At 37.2% G+C, this 17,994-nt stretch overlaps 1 protein-coding gene across 10 annotated transcripts in view; it reads right to left on the bottom strand.

Annotated features, from left to right (window-relative positions):
• Window positions 1-17,994, bottom strand: part of PDE1A (phosphodiesterase 1A) — a 221,846-nt gene that overhangs the window by 48,799 nt on the left and 155,053 nt on the right. For all 10 annotated transcript variants that reach the window (XM_027461479.3, XM_072041054.1, XM_072041055.1 and 7 more), the window contains one exon: window positions 6,225-6,338. In XM_027461479.3, coding sequence (XP_027317280.2) covers window positions 6,225-6,338 — 114 coding nt within the window. The remainder of the gene's footprint in view (window positions 1-6,224; window positions 6,339-17,994) is intronic.

The raw sequence follows: 17,994 nt of genomic DNA on the forward strand, positions 1-17,994 counted from the left end.
AATAATCAGAAATGTATATTAAGAACCTTTTTATTCCTGAGCATTTATACTACTGGTCTTTTAATGTATATCTACTTAGAATGCACAACTTTTAAAAGCTTCAGTAAAATCAGTGAATCAATAGGAAGTTATTGGCACTTGGGTTTTGCCTAGTGAAAATTACTACTGTCTAGATAAAAGGAAAATATATTTAAATATTTTTGTATTCTATAATTCTACTATGTAAACTTCCTGCTCTGACCTGCTGCTTCATGGATCACAGCTGAACAGGTAAATTATTTGGGATTATTCGGAATGCCTTTACAAAGACAAACATTGTTAAACTATTAAAATTTATGCCAAATGTTACAGAGGTTTGTTTTTTTTTTTAACATTTTGCAATATAAAACTTTACTTAGATTCAAAAATGCCATCAGAAAAAAATAACAAATAAAGTAGCAAGTGTCAAGAAGAAAAACTGTACCAATATGAATCCCATTGGTACAACTGGGAAGCATGAACTCCAATAGCACGGTTTAATTATATATATATAAATATACCAAGGCACATGATTTAGCTTTTTCTTCCCTAAAACTAAGCAAAACTTTAAAATGCTAAAAAAACAAAGAAGCTTTAACAGCATGGTCCACAGAAAGTACTTTTTCTTCAACATGAATTCAGAATTGCAGGGTTACATACAATTATTTTGCCCATATATCATAAGCCTATTAAGTAGATGCAATATGTGGAAGAGAGATGTGTAGGAAGGAGAGGGGGAGGCTTAGGTTATTTAATTCTATTCATTCCATGATTGGAGCTCCCATTGACAGTAGTGGGAATATGGTAAGGTATGGTCCACGGCATTTCAGCTTAGCAATCAATTAATGCTGCAGTCATAGTAACTAATAACCTGATCTTCTTGTCATAGTACTGTGTTTTTCTGTCAAGAATAATTCTTCAAAATTCAAGTAGTGATAATTTCTAGCTCTCTTTTCATTTAATCAGAATTTTAAATATGGTAATGGACTAGTCAGAAGTACACTTCTTTTCCCTTAGGAATCTGATATATTGTGGAGGGAATGAAAGAATAGCAAATGAAGAAAAAAAAATTAGATAATCGCTACACAATAAAAAAAAAAACATCAGTGCCAATCAGTCATTCTGCCTAACAGAGATGGTGAAAGATTTCAAACAATGCAATAATGCATTTAGGGGGCCAGAGGAAGAATTAACTCTTCATCATTTAGCCAGTCAATCAAGCTGATGACCAACTCCTTAACAGTAAATTCAAAGTCCTATCTTATTTTTGGAAGGTCCAAAAATGGAATTCACATTTTCATCAATTAATTGTGTTGTAGTTTCTCACTATCTTCCTGAAAAAGCATGAATCAATATATTTAGTTTCTATTTACATCCTCTATTCTCCCTTACAATTTCCACTTACTTGCAGTAAAAAAAAAAAAAAAAAAAATCTTGACTTCCACTGAAGATAAATGAATTGCAAAAATTATTGTGGTGGTGCACTTTTAGTGTATAAAGGCCTTTCTAAACAAACAGTGCATTAACAAACATGTCACACTCTTAATATTTGGCACATTCTCAGAAGAACTGTCCTCAGATAAAGATCAATTAATTACAATAAACACTCAAGACTCTGGATGAAATACAATTATTACAACAGCAGATAACTGTTGGGGAAGGGCCATTGTTACTGGAAACATTCGCTTATTGACACATACTGCCTCTCAACTTCCTTTTCTATTCAGAAATACAGACCTACATACCAAAGGCCATCAACAATCTTAAGATTCAGGCCAGGATTTTTTTTTCCCCAGGAGTATACCTGTAAACTGATATATTTTCCCATTTTTATTCAGTTGCTTTACCAAGATATTCTGTATGCTCTATAGGATAGGAACTACTGAGAGTCATGGTTCTCAAATAAATTAATAGTATAACTTTGACATAGAAAAAATCAGTAACTTTTGAAAAGGGATGCAGCCGATTTATTAAAGAACGTGAAATGAACTGCAGAATTGCAGTCAGAATTTAACAGATTTTCAGTAACTTCATTTTTTTTGTTTGTTTTTAAATAATTTTGATGATATTTTAAGCTTTCCTTCTAGAATAGCCTTTGGCTTAGTACAAAAGATTTTGAAGATTTACCTTGAACTTCTATACAAGTGAAATACACTGAATTAATCTCAATACAACAAGCTTTTTCTGAATGATTTCTCAATACCATTTATGGATTCACTTAATGGATGAACTGAATGATTTTCTTCAAATGATACATTTATTAATGACAAAGCAACTCCGGCAAAGAACATTTAACCATGGGTTCAATATGGAGGACAGCAATATACACTCATAGCAAGCTTGTCTGATTGTGACTTTTTAAGATTGAGATTTAATTTCATGTCATATAATTGTCCTGCTTAATAATTGTCAATTCTGATATCTCCTCCACTAAGTCATCTCAGAGAGGGCTCAAAGTCCATCTTTTTCTTCTGGCAAATAATTACCAAATTGAGTTACCTCTTTCCTCTTGTTTTATCCATGTATCATTAGGAAGATTATTTTCTTTAAACTTTCCCTGATTTATTTTTAAGTTAACTTTGAGGGGAAATATTGTCTAGTTACACAATGATGACAACTGAACTAAAATAAATTACATCATTGACTGAGTGTCGTAATGCACTGAGAATGAAACACAGTTACTTTCATGTGTAAATGAACAAATCAGTCTTCTCCAGTACATAGATCGGGTATATATACACTTTTAAAAAATTGAGCAACCTAAATCTCTTTGATGTAATAGAATTTCACTCTCTCAGTCCTTGAACCTGCAAAGGTTTGCCAGTGTGAATGTCACCAGTGATGACCCTGAACAGATAACGTTGTCTTGATTAGTACATCTTCCATAAGCAGAGCCTTATAATCAGTGAAACATGTTTCACAAAGTCAACTGTATTTTGTATACCATGTGCAAGTGGGACCTAAATGCAAATGGCCCTGTAATGTTAAGCAACCAACTCCTGCTGTGAGATGCTAAGCTATGCAGCAGCTATTCCATGCTGATTTAGTGGTCATTTAGAGCTTTGCAACACCAATACAAAGAAATGTAAAAAAAAAAAAAAAAAGCCTTCACTGAGTTTTGTTATTGTTTAGATTATTTTAAAATACAGAGAAGCTGCCAAATCTAGATTGATGGCCACAGTGGCCATAAGGAAGATAAGAAAGTGAAAGAGAAGGCACAAGGGTACAAGATTAGTATACCAGTTAATTATTTTTTGGAGGTATTAATTACTAGTCTCAGACAGATCTGCTGCCATGGATTCAATTTGTTGCAGTACTGAGAATCCTGAAACCACCTGGCAACAGCATTCTTCTGCTCATAAATGTAATTAAAGTTGTGTACTGGACATTGCCTAAAAATAGGCTACACTGATCATTTTTCACCCTGGGAACTCTGGGAATCAGGGGAGAATTCCTAGTTGGTAAACTTCATTCTGTTACACAGAGCTCTGTGAGCACCAGCATCTAGCCAAATTGTTGCCCCTTTCTTTTTCCTTAGACTCCATGTGACAAAGATACACGTGCATGTTCCTATCACAAATACTTCTGTGGTGCACTCTTAAGGGTCATGCCAGCAATTGTTGATATGAAGTCATGTTAACTCTAACTCTTGCAAGTGACACAATCCCAGTGTAAAGCATTTCCCTTTTGTCCTCAGTTTGAAGATTTGTTTGTCCCTGCTTGATGTCTGGTGACACCAGAAATACTTGATGCATTAATAGAGCAGTGAACTGAAATTCAGTATGGTCCAAAATGGTTATTATAACAGCAGTCACAAAGATTGGGTTTAATGACCTCCTTTTTCACTAATGTTATACATATCAGAATGTGTACATTTTTAGTAAGAGTTTTTTCTCAAGGACTCTGTTCAGCATTATAGTATCATTGAAATAACATCAGTATTTCCAAATCTCTCATGCAAACAGATGACACATTTTATTATAAAACCATTTACCCTTAATGAGATTTCCTTTCTCTTTCAAGAATGTGGTAATAACTTGTATTTGTTTTTTGTTGTGTTTTTTTTTTTTTTTCTTGTGGAATCAAACAAAGATGTTCAAAGAAATTGCTAGCTATATACAACAGATCTAATTCATATATTAGTGAAATATAGCCAACTTTCAAAAACGTTTTCAAAAGGTTAAAGTCTTCTGAAAGGGCATTATACAGTCTAAAACAAACTAATATCTAGATGTGGAATTGAAATGGCACAGATAAATATCTTCCTGAAATCAAGTCTATTTGATAAAGTATTAAAACACTTTAAAAGCATAAAATAAGCCCATGATTGGAACAAAATATTCCAACTTTATCCAGAACAACTTAAAAATGTTCACCACAAAAGTTTAAATTTTAAAAATTTAAACTTATTTTTTTTTATTATTATTTTTTTAATCTTGTAATTTCCATCCACATTTTATCTGACTTACTTTCTTCTCACTTAGCAGGAATAAAGCGCTATGTTTACAAGGAATGGAACAGCTGTCCTGACTGAATTATCAGCCTGTATTTATTTCCTGTTTGACTCCAAAAATCCTTCTTCCACTACCTTGAGCCAAGTGTCAGGTACTAACGGAGACAATTCTGCAAGACTTGTCAGAATTATTTATAACACCTATTGAGTGAGTTTGAACTTCTTCTGTTCAGTTAAGCTTAATTTAACTGAGTCTGTAAACATAAGCTCTTTCAAATTCACTGAGATTTCTGATGCTTTTCGAGTTGTGCATTTAACTTGGGATCAATAACAATATTTCTAACAGTGTCCCTAAGAATGACATTGTGGTTGACAGGCTCCTCAGGAAGTCTCCTTGTTTACCACTGTTTTATCATCTTTTACGGAACTAGATGTGTGTTAACTCTAAAGGCAGGACACCGGTGTAAGTGATTCTGCCAACCTAGTCTATAGCGTAATCTGGGAAAAACAGAGTATGGATACCAACTTCATTTGCTATTGTTTTCATCGTACTGTGTCCAAATGGGTAGGCTTTCTATCACTCAATAGTAGGTGCTCCAGATCACAGACTTGCGAGGTTTGGTGAGTGAATCATACATATCAAAGGGAAAGAAACAGGAAAAAGCTAGAGCTGTAGTTTAAATGATGTACCAAATTTTCATACTTGCAAGACAGCAAATGAGATACTTAGGTCCATGCAATAATTAGTATGATGGCAGACTTCCTAAATGTCATATGGACATATGGAATCAAGACTAGACATAGACTGTATGCTCCAGAAGCACTGAAGAAGGTTTAAGAAGGTTTGGCAGACAATTTTAACAGAACATTCTGCTTAGAGAAAAAAAAAAAATTAAGAGGCCAGCAAGTTGAAATAAAAACTGTAAGTTGGCTAGTTAACATCGATTATAGTACATATCTTAAACTTCTTTCAAGAAGCCAAATACTTAGAACTTCTAATTTCATTCAAGTCAACCCACATTAAAGATGATTGCCAGTCATACTGCCAGTAAAAATAATCATAAACAAAGCATCAAATACTATAAAATAAATCACAGCTTTTCATGAATTTATGTATTAAGGGGACAGATTACAATATCCTGCCTCATCTCTGTGAGCATGTCATTTCCAGACAGATCATTTTTTTCAGAGATACAATCCTCAGAATGATTATCAGTATATGGCCTTTGGGGGAAAGAAAGCCCATCATCCCTCCTTATGAAAATTCTTGTGACTTTATACCATGGACATATGACAAGTGAGGGAGATAAGAACTAAGCAAACCCTTCAGACAGCTACATCTGACCTTTAGAATTTCATGTGCTTTAACCTTGTCACTAAGAGACATAAAAGCCATATATTATTCTACTGATTTGTGGAGACCTTTACCTCACATCATTTACAAGTGCATGCAAAGACTATATTTCTAAAATGCGACTCCCAACATTTCTTCCTTTTTTAAACAAAAATGGTCTTAAATTAAAAGAGGGTAGGTTTATATTACGTATTAGGAAGAAATTCTTTACTCAGAGGGTGGTGAGGCACTGACACAGGTTGCCCAGAGGAGTTGTGAATGTCCCATCCCTGGAGGTATTCAAGGCCAGGCTGTATGGGGCTTTGGGCAACCTGGTCTAGTGAGAGGTGTTGGAACTAGATGATGTTTAAGTTCCCTTCCAACCCAAACCATTCTATGGTTCTATTCTCTCAGACTTACCTGGTTTCATCGATATAAACTGCCTCCAGCACAGATGCTGCATATTCAATGTTCTTTTTTAAATCCACCACATTAATGTCACCCTTCTCCAGCTGCTTCACCAAGCATCGTAATCTGTGAAAAAGAAAATAAAAATGTCTGTGCGTTGCTTATATCAAATTTTAGTAACAGCATTTTCTATCTGAAGCAATGGAAAATCTACTGTAAAGGAAAGAGACTTTCAATGCATCTCATCTTTAAAAAAATAAAATAAAATAAAATAAAATAAAAGGTTTTAGAACACACATAATAATCAACTGTCTATTTTTGCAGCTTGCCAAAATTTTTAAGATCTATGAAGAAAAGTCAGAGGACTCAATAACTATGATCAGAGCTATTTTATATTAATTTATGACACTGCTATGATGCCTGAGTCTCTAATTTTTTTAAAAATAATAAACAAAACTTTGCAAGTTGTCATACTATGATTTTGCTATGCTTAGGAGGTCAATTCTATCTTTAATATCCACTACATATAATTTGTTTCATTTTAATGTCTTTATTTTTTATTTGAGCATCCAGTATGTTTTTGCTGGAGAATATGTGTTATTATGAGCTAATGTGGAGCTCTATTGCTTCTGTGTTTACAGAGAAGTCATCATTATACCAGAAGAAAGGTGGTGCCTATGGCATTAGAAAAATCCAAATATTTTCCCAAGTGTGTTTTTGCTTTTAGTTTTGAGAACATTCTTTTACATTACAAACATGGCTACGCCCAAAAGAGATTTTTGTAATGCATCATGCCTCTGTAGCAACACACTTACACAGACAAACCACATAAACACCAAATTCTTCCTAAACTCTTTGATGAGAACACTCCTGACACTGCTCACCTTAACCTTATGAAGAAGTCACAGCACTGTAGTGAAATAAAAATTTATCTGTAATTGTGTAGAGCTGTGACTAAATGGTTGTTTAAAGAAGCATGAGTCTTTTTTTCTTTCTGTGCTATATAACTCTTAGCTGAAATGATCTACAAATTTTTATCATGCAAGACAGATTTTTTTATTTAAAGGTATATTATTAGTTTAACAATTTACATGAAATAATCCTTTTATGTGAAAAAAATGGGTGAAACAAGCATTTACTTTAAAAGTGGGTTGAAAATAAGTCAGCACTAGATGACTACTTTCAAAAGAAATCTGATGGGAAAAATACTATAATATAAAAATAATATAAACAATACAAAACAGATAGAAATAATGAATAAATGGATAGAAATAATAAACAGGTAAATGAAATTATGGAAGCCTGATGTCCATTTATTTCTATTAGGCATATAAAATATTTCATTTGAGCTAATTAAAATTCATGAATTTTTAAAAATGAACCAATGTTTGGAAAAAAACTCCCATAAATTTGGAAAGTACTGCTCCATCATAAAACCAGTTTCACATTTTTCCCGTGTATTTCGACTTAAGCATAATTATGTCCAAGCCTGAAAGGATAATTTTAGTAAATGGAGTTTTAAAAGATCAGCTTCCTCACATCTCCAAAGTCTTAATTCAGTTGAAATTAGTATAGAACATAAGACAAATAGGGCTCTTAGCAACCATAATTACTTGGCATTTTACACAGTGCATTGCAAATAAACAGAATGGGAAATTTCAAGGTTTTTTTTTTTTGTTTTGTTTTGTTTTTCTCAGAAAGGTGAAGTGGGTGGCTGAAATACCGTGGGAGTGCATCTCCTACACAGAAACAACCTTATGCATATGGAGGCCTTTCCAGGACATAATTCCCTCCAACTCAGAGCACCTAGAGACTGTCACTAAGTCATTGAGTAGACAGCCAGCAGTACTCAGCACATGCACAATTAACTCTCTGGAGAGGTCTGCTCCTCAGTAATGCATGCACACACGCACACCACACAAACTCCCTACTGAACACCAGTGCCAAAATGCCCAGGTGAGGCTGGCAGCACCACTGCCCTGATTTGCCAAGAGCTGCAGGGCAGTTTCACCACTTGCACTGTTCTCTTGTTGTTTGCTGAAATTATCTTGGATTTGTACTTTCCAAGGTGGAAGGGTAAACAGATTCAAAAATGCAACATTTTGCAGGGGAGAGCCAGGCTACAGTACAATTGCAGATCAAAATTGCTTCAAACTCTTTGATTTCCAGTAGTGTTTTTAGCTCTTATCTGTGTGGCTCTGTTACCTTAGGACACAGATCAAACAGATATGTAGAATCATTTTATACTCGCAGGAGGAAAGGAGACCCTGTGGGAGCTGGTAAACCATGATGACCTTGCAAAGTTTTACTGCATAGGTGGCAGTCAGCTGATGTGACTTGCCCTGTAGTTATTGTTCTTACTCTAGGAGGAATGCAGAACAAAATAACAAACAACGCAATTTGGAAAAGCTGTTCAGGCAAAGGTAACGTGATTCTGAAGAAGTTACAGAGACGCAAAAAGACAAAACACATACAAATTGGTACTACTAGTGACCTTGTCACCTCACTTATCCGCACCTTTGCAGGTATGTCCTCAAGAGCGTCTGCTTACTGCGGAGAGCTGACCCACTGCAGCTCTGTCATAGAACCACAGGATAATTTTCTTTGGAAGGGACCTCCACCCAGTCCAAGACCTTGATCAAAGCAGGGCCAACCTCAAAGTTAGATGTAACTTGAAATTTAGATCGAATTGCAGTGGGGCTTGAGTTTGGAATATCCACAAGCATGGAGATTGCACAAAGTCTGTGGGCAACTAGTTCCATTACTTAACCGGCCCCACCATGGATTGTTTTTTCCCCAATATCTAATTGGAACATCCTTTGTAGCAACTTCTTCCCATCAGCCTTCATCCTTTGCTGTGCACTTCCAAAGAAAGCCTGGATCCATGTGTGGTATAATACCCCATTAGCAAGCTAGAGACAGCCATAAAATCCCTCCACCGTGTTTCTGATCAGACACCTGGAAATCCTGTTGAGAAAACTGGACTTCCGAGGCAGCGACTTAAGTTACTTAAGTGGATTATAACTTTATCTGAACAGTCACATGCACTCAAAATACTGTGCTTTAAATGAAAATTGCCAAAGATTTTTAAATGTTCTTTTGGTAAAGAATAAATATGTCAATTTATAAGACAAAACAGGAAGTGGTAAAATATTATAGCCCATCATTTGGCAAGACAAAGAAAGTTCTGTAAAATGGAGAAAAGAAGGAAAAGAACTAAAAACTAACGAATACTGCAGCTGTACTGGACAGGACTGTTTGTTATTTGTTTGCTTTTGTTGAATTAAGTGTAATTAATGGAAAAGAAATATGAGAAATACAATTAGAAAACATGATATGCTACTTAAAATTGGAGCTATTGGTATGATGCTGCCTGTGAACCACAATACTAAGAAATAATAGCAAAGAGAAAAAAATGGGGTGGGGGGTGTGCACTAATAATTGTGAAATACAAAAATGAACTGGTGTGAAAGAAATAGATTTGTAGAGAAGAAGAGTTTATTTATCTCAGGACAACTGACAACATTTTAAAACTAGCAGTCCCAATTCATAAGGGTAAAAGAAACATCTGTAAGTAATAAAGGGAGTGGGTGGAGAACCATCTTCTGGTAAACACCGTTAACAGCACTGTGGTATTAAAAAAATACTGGACGATCCAAGCACACTCTGCTCCCACCTACTTTTGATAGCACTTCCTGTGAGGTGAGCAGGAGCAGCAGCAGAGGCAGTGCTTGCCCAGCCCTCACCCCTGTGCATCTGACACTTCTGTCCAGCTGTAGGCAACAAGCGCTGAAGTCCAGACAGCAACACAGCCAAACCAGGAGAAAAGAAGGATTTGACTGGGAGCAGAAATTGAATGTTCTTGATTAACAGTATCAAAATCAGGATGCAGTTCTTCCTTCCTTCCCCACTGAAATTCTCTTTTTACCCAACATTTGAATTAAAGTTTTGAGAAATTGTAACTTTCAGGGGTTGTACCAGATTAACTGAGGACAGATTTTAAGTTATTTGAGAAGGTTTCCTATGACAGTTTCAGTAATAAGGGGGGAAAATGAAGATAAGTAATAAGTGATTAAAAGGGCTGTTTGCAATGCTTTCAAAAGAAAACGTTTTATTCTATGGAATCAAGCATTCAACAATACTAAGAAATATGGATGGAAAAACTATCCTAAATATGTATTGAAATGATCACAAAGAAAGGTGACAGAAACAGGTTTATTAAGAAGGGAGATTGTTAGGTAGAGAGGTAAATGACAATTTCAACTTCAGATTTTAAAGACTGCCTCTTCCTTTTCAAAGGGAAAATTACCAATGATCACTGAAAATAAATGGGAGTCACAGGTTTAGCTTAGCAGTCTTCAAGAACCAGAGGAAGAAAATTGAACCTGAAATTAACTTCCAAAGAATGCCCTGATCTGCTAGCTGTTCCTCCCTACTACCAAGCAATGTAAAGAACCAGCTTTCTAACTTACACATCTGGACTTAACTTAAAACTGTTTTGGAAACTTTGTACGAAATAGCTGGCTTTTGCAACAGCTCCTATTAAAGAGGAAGTGAAGTAAACTGCAAAGAGTAAACCATAGTTAAACCCTGTTTCCTATTATCTTTTGAAATTAATGGAAGTCACTGTTTAAGGATGGACAACAAATAGCCTAATAATTATTTGAAAATAAAATATTCTAATCAATAATAATATACTAAAAAATGCTGATGCTAATTTGGGGGGGGGGGGGGGGCATGAGTTATTTCTCTTAATATTTATTAATCACAATGCCAGTTGTGATTGGTTACTTCAACTACAATTACAAGTTGTAAATCATTATGTTCCCATAAACCAGCTGAGAAAATCCTTGTATTAATTCATTGACAAAATGATGAGCAAGTACTGACAACATGTTAACAAGAGTAAGGACAGAACAGTAATTGTGAACAGTAATTCCATGTTTTGTTTAGACAATTTAGTATTGACTAAGAAAACTAGGTCAATAATTGCAACTTATTATACAAGTGATTTGTCTCTCATTGTGAACATTACAAACTAAAAATGGACTGGTATGTGACATGAAATTAAAAGTAAGGAGAAGAGTAGTCGTGTTCTAACAATCTGGCTAGTTACAGTTTAAACATCAGAAGCTTTTTAAAAACTTGGAGAAGTGGGAAATTTTCCTCTGAAAAATCGAACTGGAAAATTAAAACTGGAAGCTAATTTGGCTACCTGTAGTGATTCTTGTAAATAGTTGAACAATTTTCACGATCCACATAAACCATTGCTCACCCAACAGATCCTCAGCTTTCAAAGGCAGAAGTTATATCCTCATTCAAACATGAACAATCTGAAAAAGGGACAATATCCAGCAGCTCCACCACATGAGCAATGGAAAGTTCAGCTCCTTTATTTAAAACAACCCACTCCCAGAATCTAAGTAGTATGACCTGTGTGCACATTTAAGATTTAGGAAAATAGTTTGATTAGGGAAAATCCAAAATGGAAATGGAAAAATTTCATCTTGGAAAAGTCACGACAAATAAAATGTATTATTTTTTCCCTTGAATTCCCTACATAAATTCACCAAATTATTTACACGTGACTCAGTATCATTTGAATTTTATATTTTTCTAAGAACATGCATGTACAAAATAAATCTATGTATAAATAATCCAGTTTCTCTGTCAAATACTTAAAAATGACACAGATCAGAAATAAAAAATAAATTGTAATAATAACAAGCAATCATGTACAAAGTCCACACTTCTTCAAGTAAAAATAATAATAACATAAGGATTACTAGAAATTTTTTGTTATGCTGACAAAGGCTATAATTTCCTTTCTGCATGTTTTCTGCAAGATGGGAGATAAATATTGTCTCTCATAAATATGAAACAGGAAAATCACAGTTTCCATTGTATCTGGATATATTTGTAATATTTTTAATATATGGTTGTGTGAGACTAGATCATATAAATGGATGAGAAGCAGTGGGAAAAAATCCAAAATATGCTAATAAAGATTCAGAAATTATTCCTTTGGGTAGCCACTCCTGTTCCACCACTCCCACCTGCAGTTACATCATGGCTGATTAACGTGACTTCAAAATAGCTAACCTCTACTTTGAGGTTTCTTACACTATGGTAGTGAAAATTGTGTTGACATGGGGACATTTTGCCAGTCCAGGCAATGACCAATATGTCATTGGAGAGCAATTAGAACTGATAGCTCCTTACTCAGACCTTGATGTGTGTTTTGCTTCCTGAAACCATAACAAGGCAGTTAACTAATATTTCTTCTAATTAGAGCTGCTGTCTCAATAAATTCAGCTACTGAGAAACACAAGAAAGAAATTTTACATTTTTGGTGCTGCAAATGTGCTTTATGAAACTACTTCTCAGTCACTCCTATGTCTGAGCATATGCACAAGAAGCCTTGTGGTTGCTAAGGGTTTCACGAATCACAATTCATTTTGTGATTATTTTAAGCTCTATGAGTGGTACACAGTGATCTGTAATTATGATTCAGTCATTGGAAAATAAATATTGAACATGGTGGTAATTCAGCCAACGTTTTGATATACCAAAACTTCAAACCCATATTGATGAATTAAAATAGAAATTCTGCAGCTATATAACACACACTCAAAGCTACAGCTTCTTAATGAAAAAATGCATTTTCATGGTGATAGAATTGCCTTGGCTCTTTAAATATTAATCATGTTTATACATCATGAAGTGGTTTCCTTCAGGCAGGCATTGTCTGTTAGGCTTCAACTCATTTTACCTTACTCACTCTATACATTTTCATTGTAATACCATGTAAATACTCTGGGTCTCATTTAGTATCAGGGTCAAGTGTGCTAAAAGGCTTAATCAAAATTTAGTCAAAATTTCCAAGTTTTCTTTAATGTCTAACTGAAATCACACAAAGCAAAAGGGTCTTACATGGTTTCCACTTGAAATCATAAACTGATCCAAGCTCTCTAAAGCAAATAACTTAATATGTATACACATCCAAGTGTTTTCTCTGTCGTCTATTAGATCCAACCAGTAACCAACCAGTCTCTCCTTACCCTAAACTCCATGGGTATTTTTATTGCCTCAATTTCCATCTTCACTATCTCATATTCCCATTTCACAATCAATCTATAAAATAAAAATCAAATAATACACCATCTATTGGACTGATTTGTAAATAGTAAGTAAAAGTAATTTGTAAATCCTTTGAATGCTTTTTTGATTAATCTCTATTTTTGTCTGAAGATTGACATTTGATCTGTAAGGTTCCCCTGGATTTTATAAACATAATATAGAATGCCAGCTAAAGCTATTTAATCTTGAAGTTGCCAAACACTTGAACAGTCTGTATGTCTCAAACTCTTCATCATAATCTAGCTAAACTCACTATCAACAACACGCTGGGAAATCAAATGTAAACTCATCACCTGCCAAAAATCATGCTTAAAAATGATGGAAGACTTTCAGTAAGTCTTACTTGCTGAAGTTAATGCAATAAACTCACAGAAAAGTCACATATCCTTTATTCCTCGTAGACAAGTAAAAAGCTTTATTTGTGCTGCAAACAGCAACTTTGAGCACAGTAATCAAAGAAGCTGGTAAGAGGCAGAAGTTTAGCCCCTAAATCTTGCAAAGCAGTCTCCTGCATTCTTTATTAATTTATTATTTTTTTTAAATCATGGCAGAAGAAGGATATTTCCAAACAGACTACATCTCAGAGATACTCCTCCCATCATATTCATGTGTTAGCTCTAAATTCCAGGAAAAAAAAAAATATATATATATATATATAAAATATATATATATGAAAAAAATATAAATATATATATATATAAAATATATATACATCCAAACCTCTGTATCACTGAAAATCATCAGAGGAGTGCAGACCTGGCACAGGTCTCTTTCTGTGCTTCTGAAGAACTCTGTTAACCCTAACTCACAGCAGCTCTTCATGGCAACTGCATCTCATGTTCTTGTAAGAAAGATCATGACCTACTTCTGCCCCATGGGTGGGCACAGTGTCATAGGATGGAAGATGCCTGCCGGTTTAAGAGTTCCTGTTAGAAAGCATTTCTCCAGACAATGGTATTATCACACAGAATCACAGAATTTCTAGGTTGGAAGAGACCTCAAGATCACTGAGTCCAACCTCTGACCTAACACTAAGAAGTCACAATCCCTCTCTCCTTCACATGATCCAGACTGTTTTAAAAAGCAGTCTAGGATGTTTCTGGAGAGCGTGGAAGATAGCTTCCTGACGCAGCTGGTTAGTGAACCTACCAGGGGTGGTGCCCCGCTAGACCTTCTCTTCACAAACAAAGAAGGACTGGTGGAGGATGTGATTGTCGGGAGCTGTCTTGGGCAGAGTGACCACGAAATGGTGGAGTTCACTATTTTTGGCAAGGACAGGAAGGGGACCAGTAAAACCGCTGTATTGGACTTTCGGAGGGCTGACTTTGGGCTGCTCAGGACACTAGTTGGTGGAGTCCCTTGGGAGGTGGTTCTGAAGGGCAGAGGGGTCCAGGAAGGCTGGGCGCTCTTCAAGAGGGAAATCTTAATGGCGCAGGAGCAGTCTGTCCCCATGTGCCCAAAGACGAGCCAGCGGGGAAGAAGACCAGCCTGGCTCAACAGAGAACTCTGGCTTGAGCTGAGAAGAAAAAAGAGGGTTTATAATCTTTGGAAAAGTGGGCAGGCCACTAGGGAGGACTATAAGGATGTTACGAGGCTGTGCAGGGACAAAATTAGGAAGGCCAAAGCTCATCTGGAGCTCAATCTGGCTACTGCCGTTAAAGATAACAAAAAATGTTTTTATAAATACATCAACACAAAAAGGAGGACTAAGGAGAATCTCCATCCTTTACTGGATGCGGGGGGAAACTTAGTTACAAGAGATGAGGAAAAGGCGGAGGTGCTTAATGCCTTCTTTGCCTCAGTCTTTAGCAGCATTACTGGTTGTTCTCTGGATACCCAGTACCCTGAGCTGGTGGAAGGGGATGGGGAGCAGGATGTGGCCCTCACCATCCACGAAGAACTGGTTGGTGACCTGCTACGGCACTTGGATGCGCACAAATCGATGGGGCCGGATGGGATCCACCCAAGGGTACTGAGAGAACTGGCAGAGGAGCTGGCCAAGCCCCTATCCATCATTTATCAGCAGTCCTGGCTATCGGGGGAGGTCCCAGTTGACTGGCAGCTAGCAAATGTGATGCCCATCTACAAGAAGGGCCGGAGGGCTGACCCGGGGAACTATAGGCCTGTCAGTTTGACCTCAGTACCAGGGAAGCTCATGGAGCAGATCCTCTTGGGAGTCATCTTGCGGCACTTGCAGGGCAAGCAGGCGATCAGTCCCAGTCAGCATGGGTTTATGGAAGGCAGATCCTGCTTGACGAACCTGATCTCCTTCTATGACAAAGTGACGTGCTGGGTGGACGAGGGAAAGGATGTGGATGTGGTCTGCCTTGACTTTAGCAATGCATTTGACACCGTCTCCCATAGCATTCTCCTCAAGAAACTGGCTGCTCTTGACTTGGACTGGCGCATGCTTCGTTGGGTTAGAAACTGGCTGGATAGCCAGGCCCAAAGAGTTGTGGTAAATGGAGTCAAGTCCAGTTGGAGGCCAGTCACTAGTGGCGTCCCCCAGGGCTCGGTGCTGGGGCCGGTCCTCTTTAATATCTTCATCAATGATCTGGACGAGGGCATTGAGTGCACCCTCAGTAAGTTTGCAGATGACACCAAGCTAGATGCGTGTGTCGATCTGCTCGAGGGTAGGAAGGCTCTGCAGGAGGATCTGGATAGGCTACACCGATGGGCTGAGGTCAACTGCATGAAGTTTAACAAGGCCAAGTGCCGGGTCCTCCACCTGGGGTGCAATAACCCCAAGCAGAGCTACAGGCTGGGAGAGGAGTGGTTGGAGAGCTGCCAGGCAGAGAAGGACCTGGGAGTGATGGTGGACAGTCGGCTGAATATGAGCCAGCAGTGTGCTCAGGTGGCCAAGAAGGCCAACGGCATCCTGGCTTGTATCAGAAACAGTGTGACGAGCAGGGCTAGGGAGGTGATCGTCCCCCTGTACTCGGCTCTGGTGAGGCCGCACCTCGAGTACTGTGTTCAGTTTTGGGCCCCTCGCTACAAGAAGGACATCGAGGTGCTTGAGTGGGTCCAGAGAAGGGCGACGAAGCTGGTGAGGGGCCTGGAGAACAAGTCCTACGAGGAGTGGCTGAGGAAGCTGGGCTTGTTCAGCCTGGAGAAGAGGAGGCTCAGGGGCGACCTTATCGCTCTCTACAGGTACCTTAAAGGAGGCTGTAGAGAGGTGGGGGATGGTCTATTCTCCCATGTGCCTGGTGACAAGACGAGGGGGAATGGGCTAAAGTTGCGCCAGGGGAGTTTTAGGTTAGATGTTAGGAAGAACTTCTTTACTGAAAGGGTTGTTAGACACTGGAACAGGCTGCCCAGGGAGGTGGTGGAGTCACCATCCCTGGAAGTCTTTAAAAGACATTTAGATGAAGAGCTTAGGGATATGGTTTAGTGGGGACTGTTAGCGTTAGGTCAGAGGTTGGATTTGATGATCTTGAGGTCTCTTCCAACCTAGAAATTCTGTGATTCTGTGATATGATCTTCATGCACCAAATACTTGATTTCATAACACAACCCAAAGCATGGATCCTCTCATGTCAGCAATTGGATAAATTTAATGGTCTGAAAATACTTCTTTCTGGTTCTGAACTCTCTTGTTCCCTACCTGCTACATAGTACTGCTACAAACTGTATTTTGCTTTAGTTACTCTAGGAATTCGTAGATGTGAGAATATGTCCTCATGCAGTGCTATCTTATCATCTTATCAAATATCACAGAATGATAAGGGTTTGGGAATAGATCTCTTATTACTCTTTCATTCTGTTTCTCCTCTCATTCACCCTGAAGTCATTAGCATAGAGGGGATGGTACACCCATGCTGAACCAGTATGCTGAATATCCCTTTCATTCCTCAGGATCAGAAAATGTGGATTGAAGAATGCTGATATTCATCCTTTAAAAACAGCATGCAAAGAGGCAGGAAGTACTTTTAGAAACATTAAGAAGAAACCATCATGTAAAAAGCCAACTAATGTTCTTTCATTAAAGACCACATTAACCAGAATTGGTAACCTTGTACTAATAAATAAATAAATAAATAAATAAAAATCTAGACTACTCATAAGATATACTGAAAGTCACTTTGGCGCAATTTCTGTGGTTGTTAAGGGCAGAAGCTTGGTAAGTGCTAGGCACTGAAACACCCAATGATTAAAGAAACTTCATTTATGACACTTAGCATGAATATCCTTCCTTCTCCCTGATAAAGTCAAGTATGAGCAAACAGCCCAGGAAGTGTCCTTCACTAACATTAATACAACCCTTTGTTCTGTGTCTTCCCTATAGAATCAAACTGTATTAAATACAACACAGTCTGCAAAGAGTTAACATTTTGACTTCTTGAAGATAACAATTAGAACCAGGACAGAATTTCCCTGAGGAATATCATAGAAGAACATATATAAATCTTTACAGCCAACGCTTCTGGCAATATTTAAATTTGTTTGTATGTGCGGTTATGCTATCAGGATAGTTGGTTCAGCTGGCCAATCTGGACCGGTCCATGTGACCACACCTTCAACACAAACATAAACCTACTTGAGGTCAAGCTTTAATTTGTCATTTGGAAGACCTATGTTCTACTAAGTTCAACTTATATTTAAATTTAAGCACTTTAAGTACCAGAATAAAGAGGTTAAACTT

The sequence above is a fragment of the Anas platyrhynchos genome, chromosome 7 (assembly GCF_047663525.1).
Source record: "Anas platyrhynchos isolate ZD024472 breed Pekin duck chromosome 7, IASCAAS_PekinDuck_T2T, whole genome shotgun sequence".
NCBI lineage: Eukaryota > Metazoa > Chordata > Aves > Anseriformes > Anatidae > Anas > Anas platyrhynchos.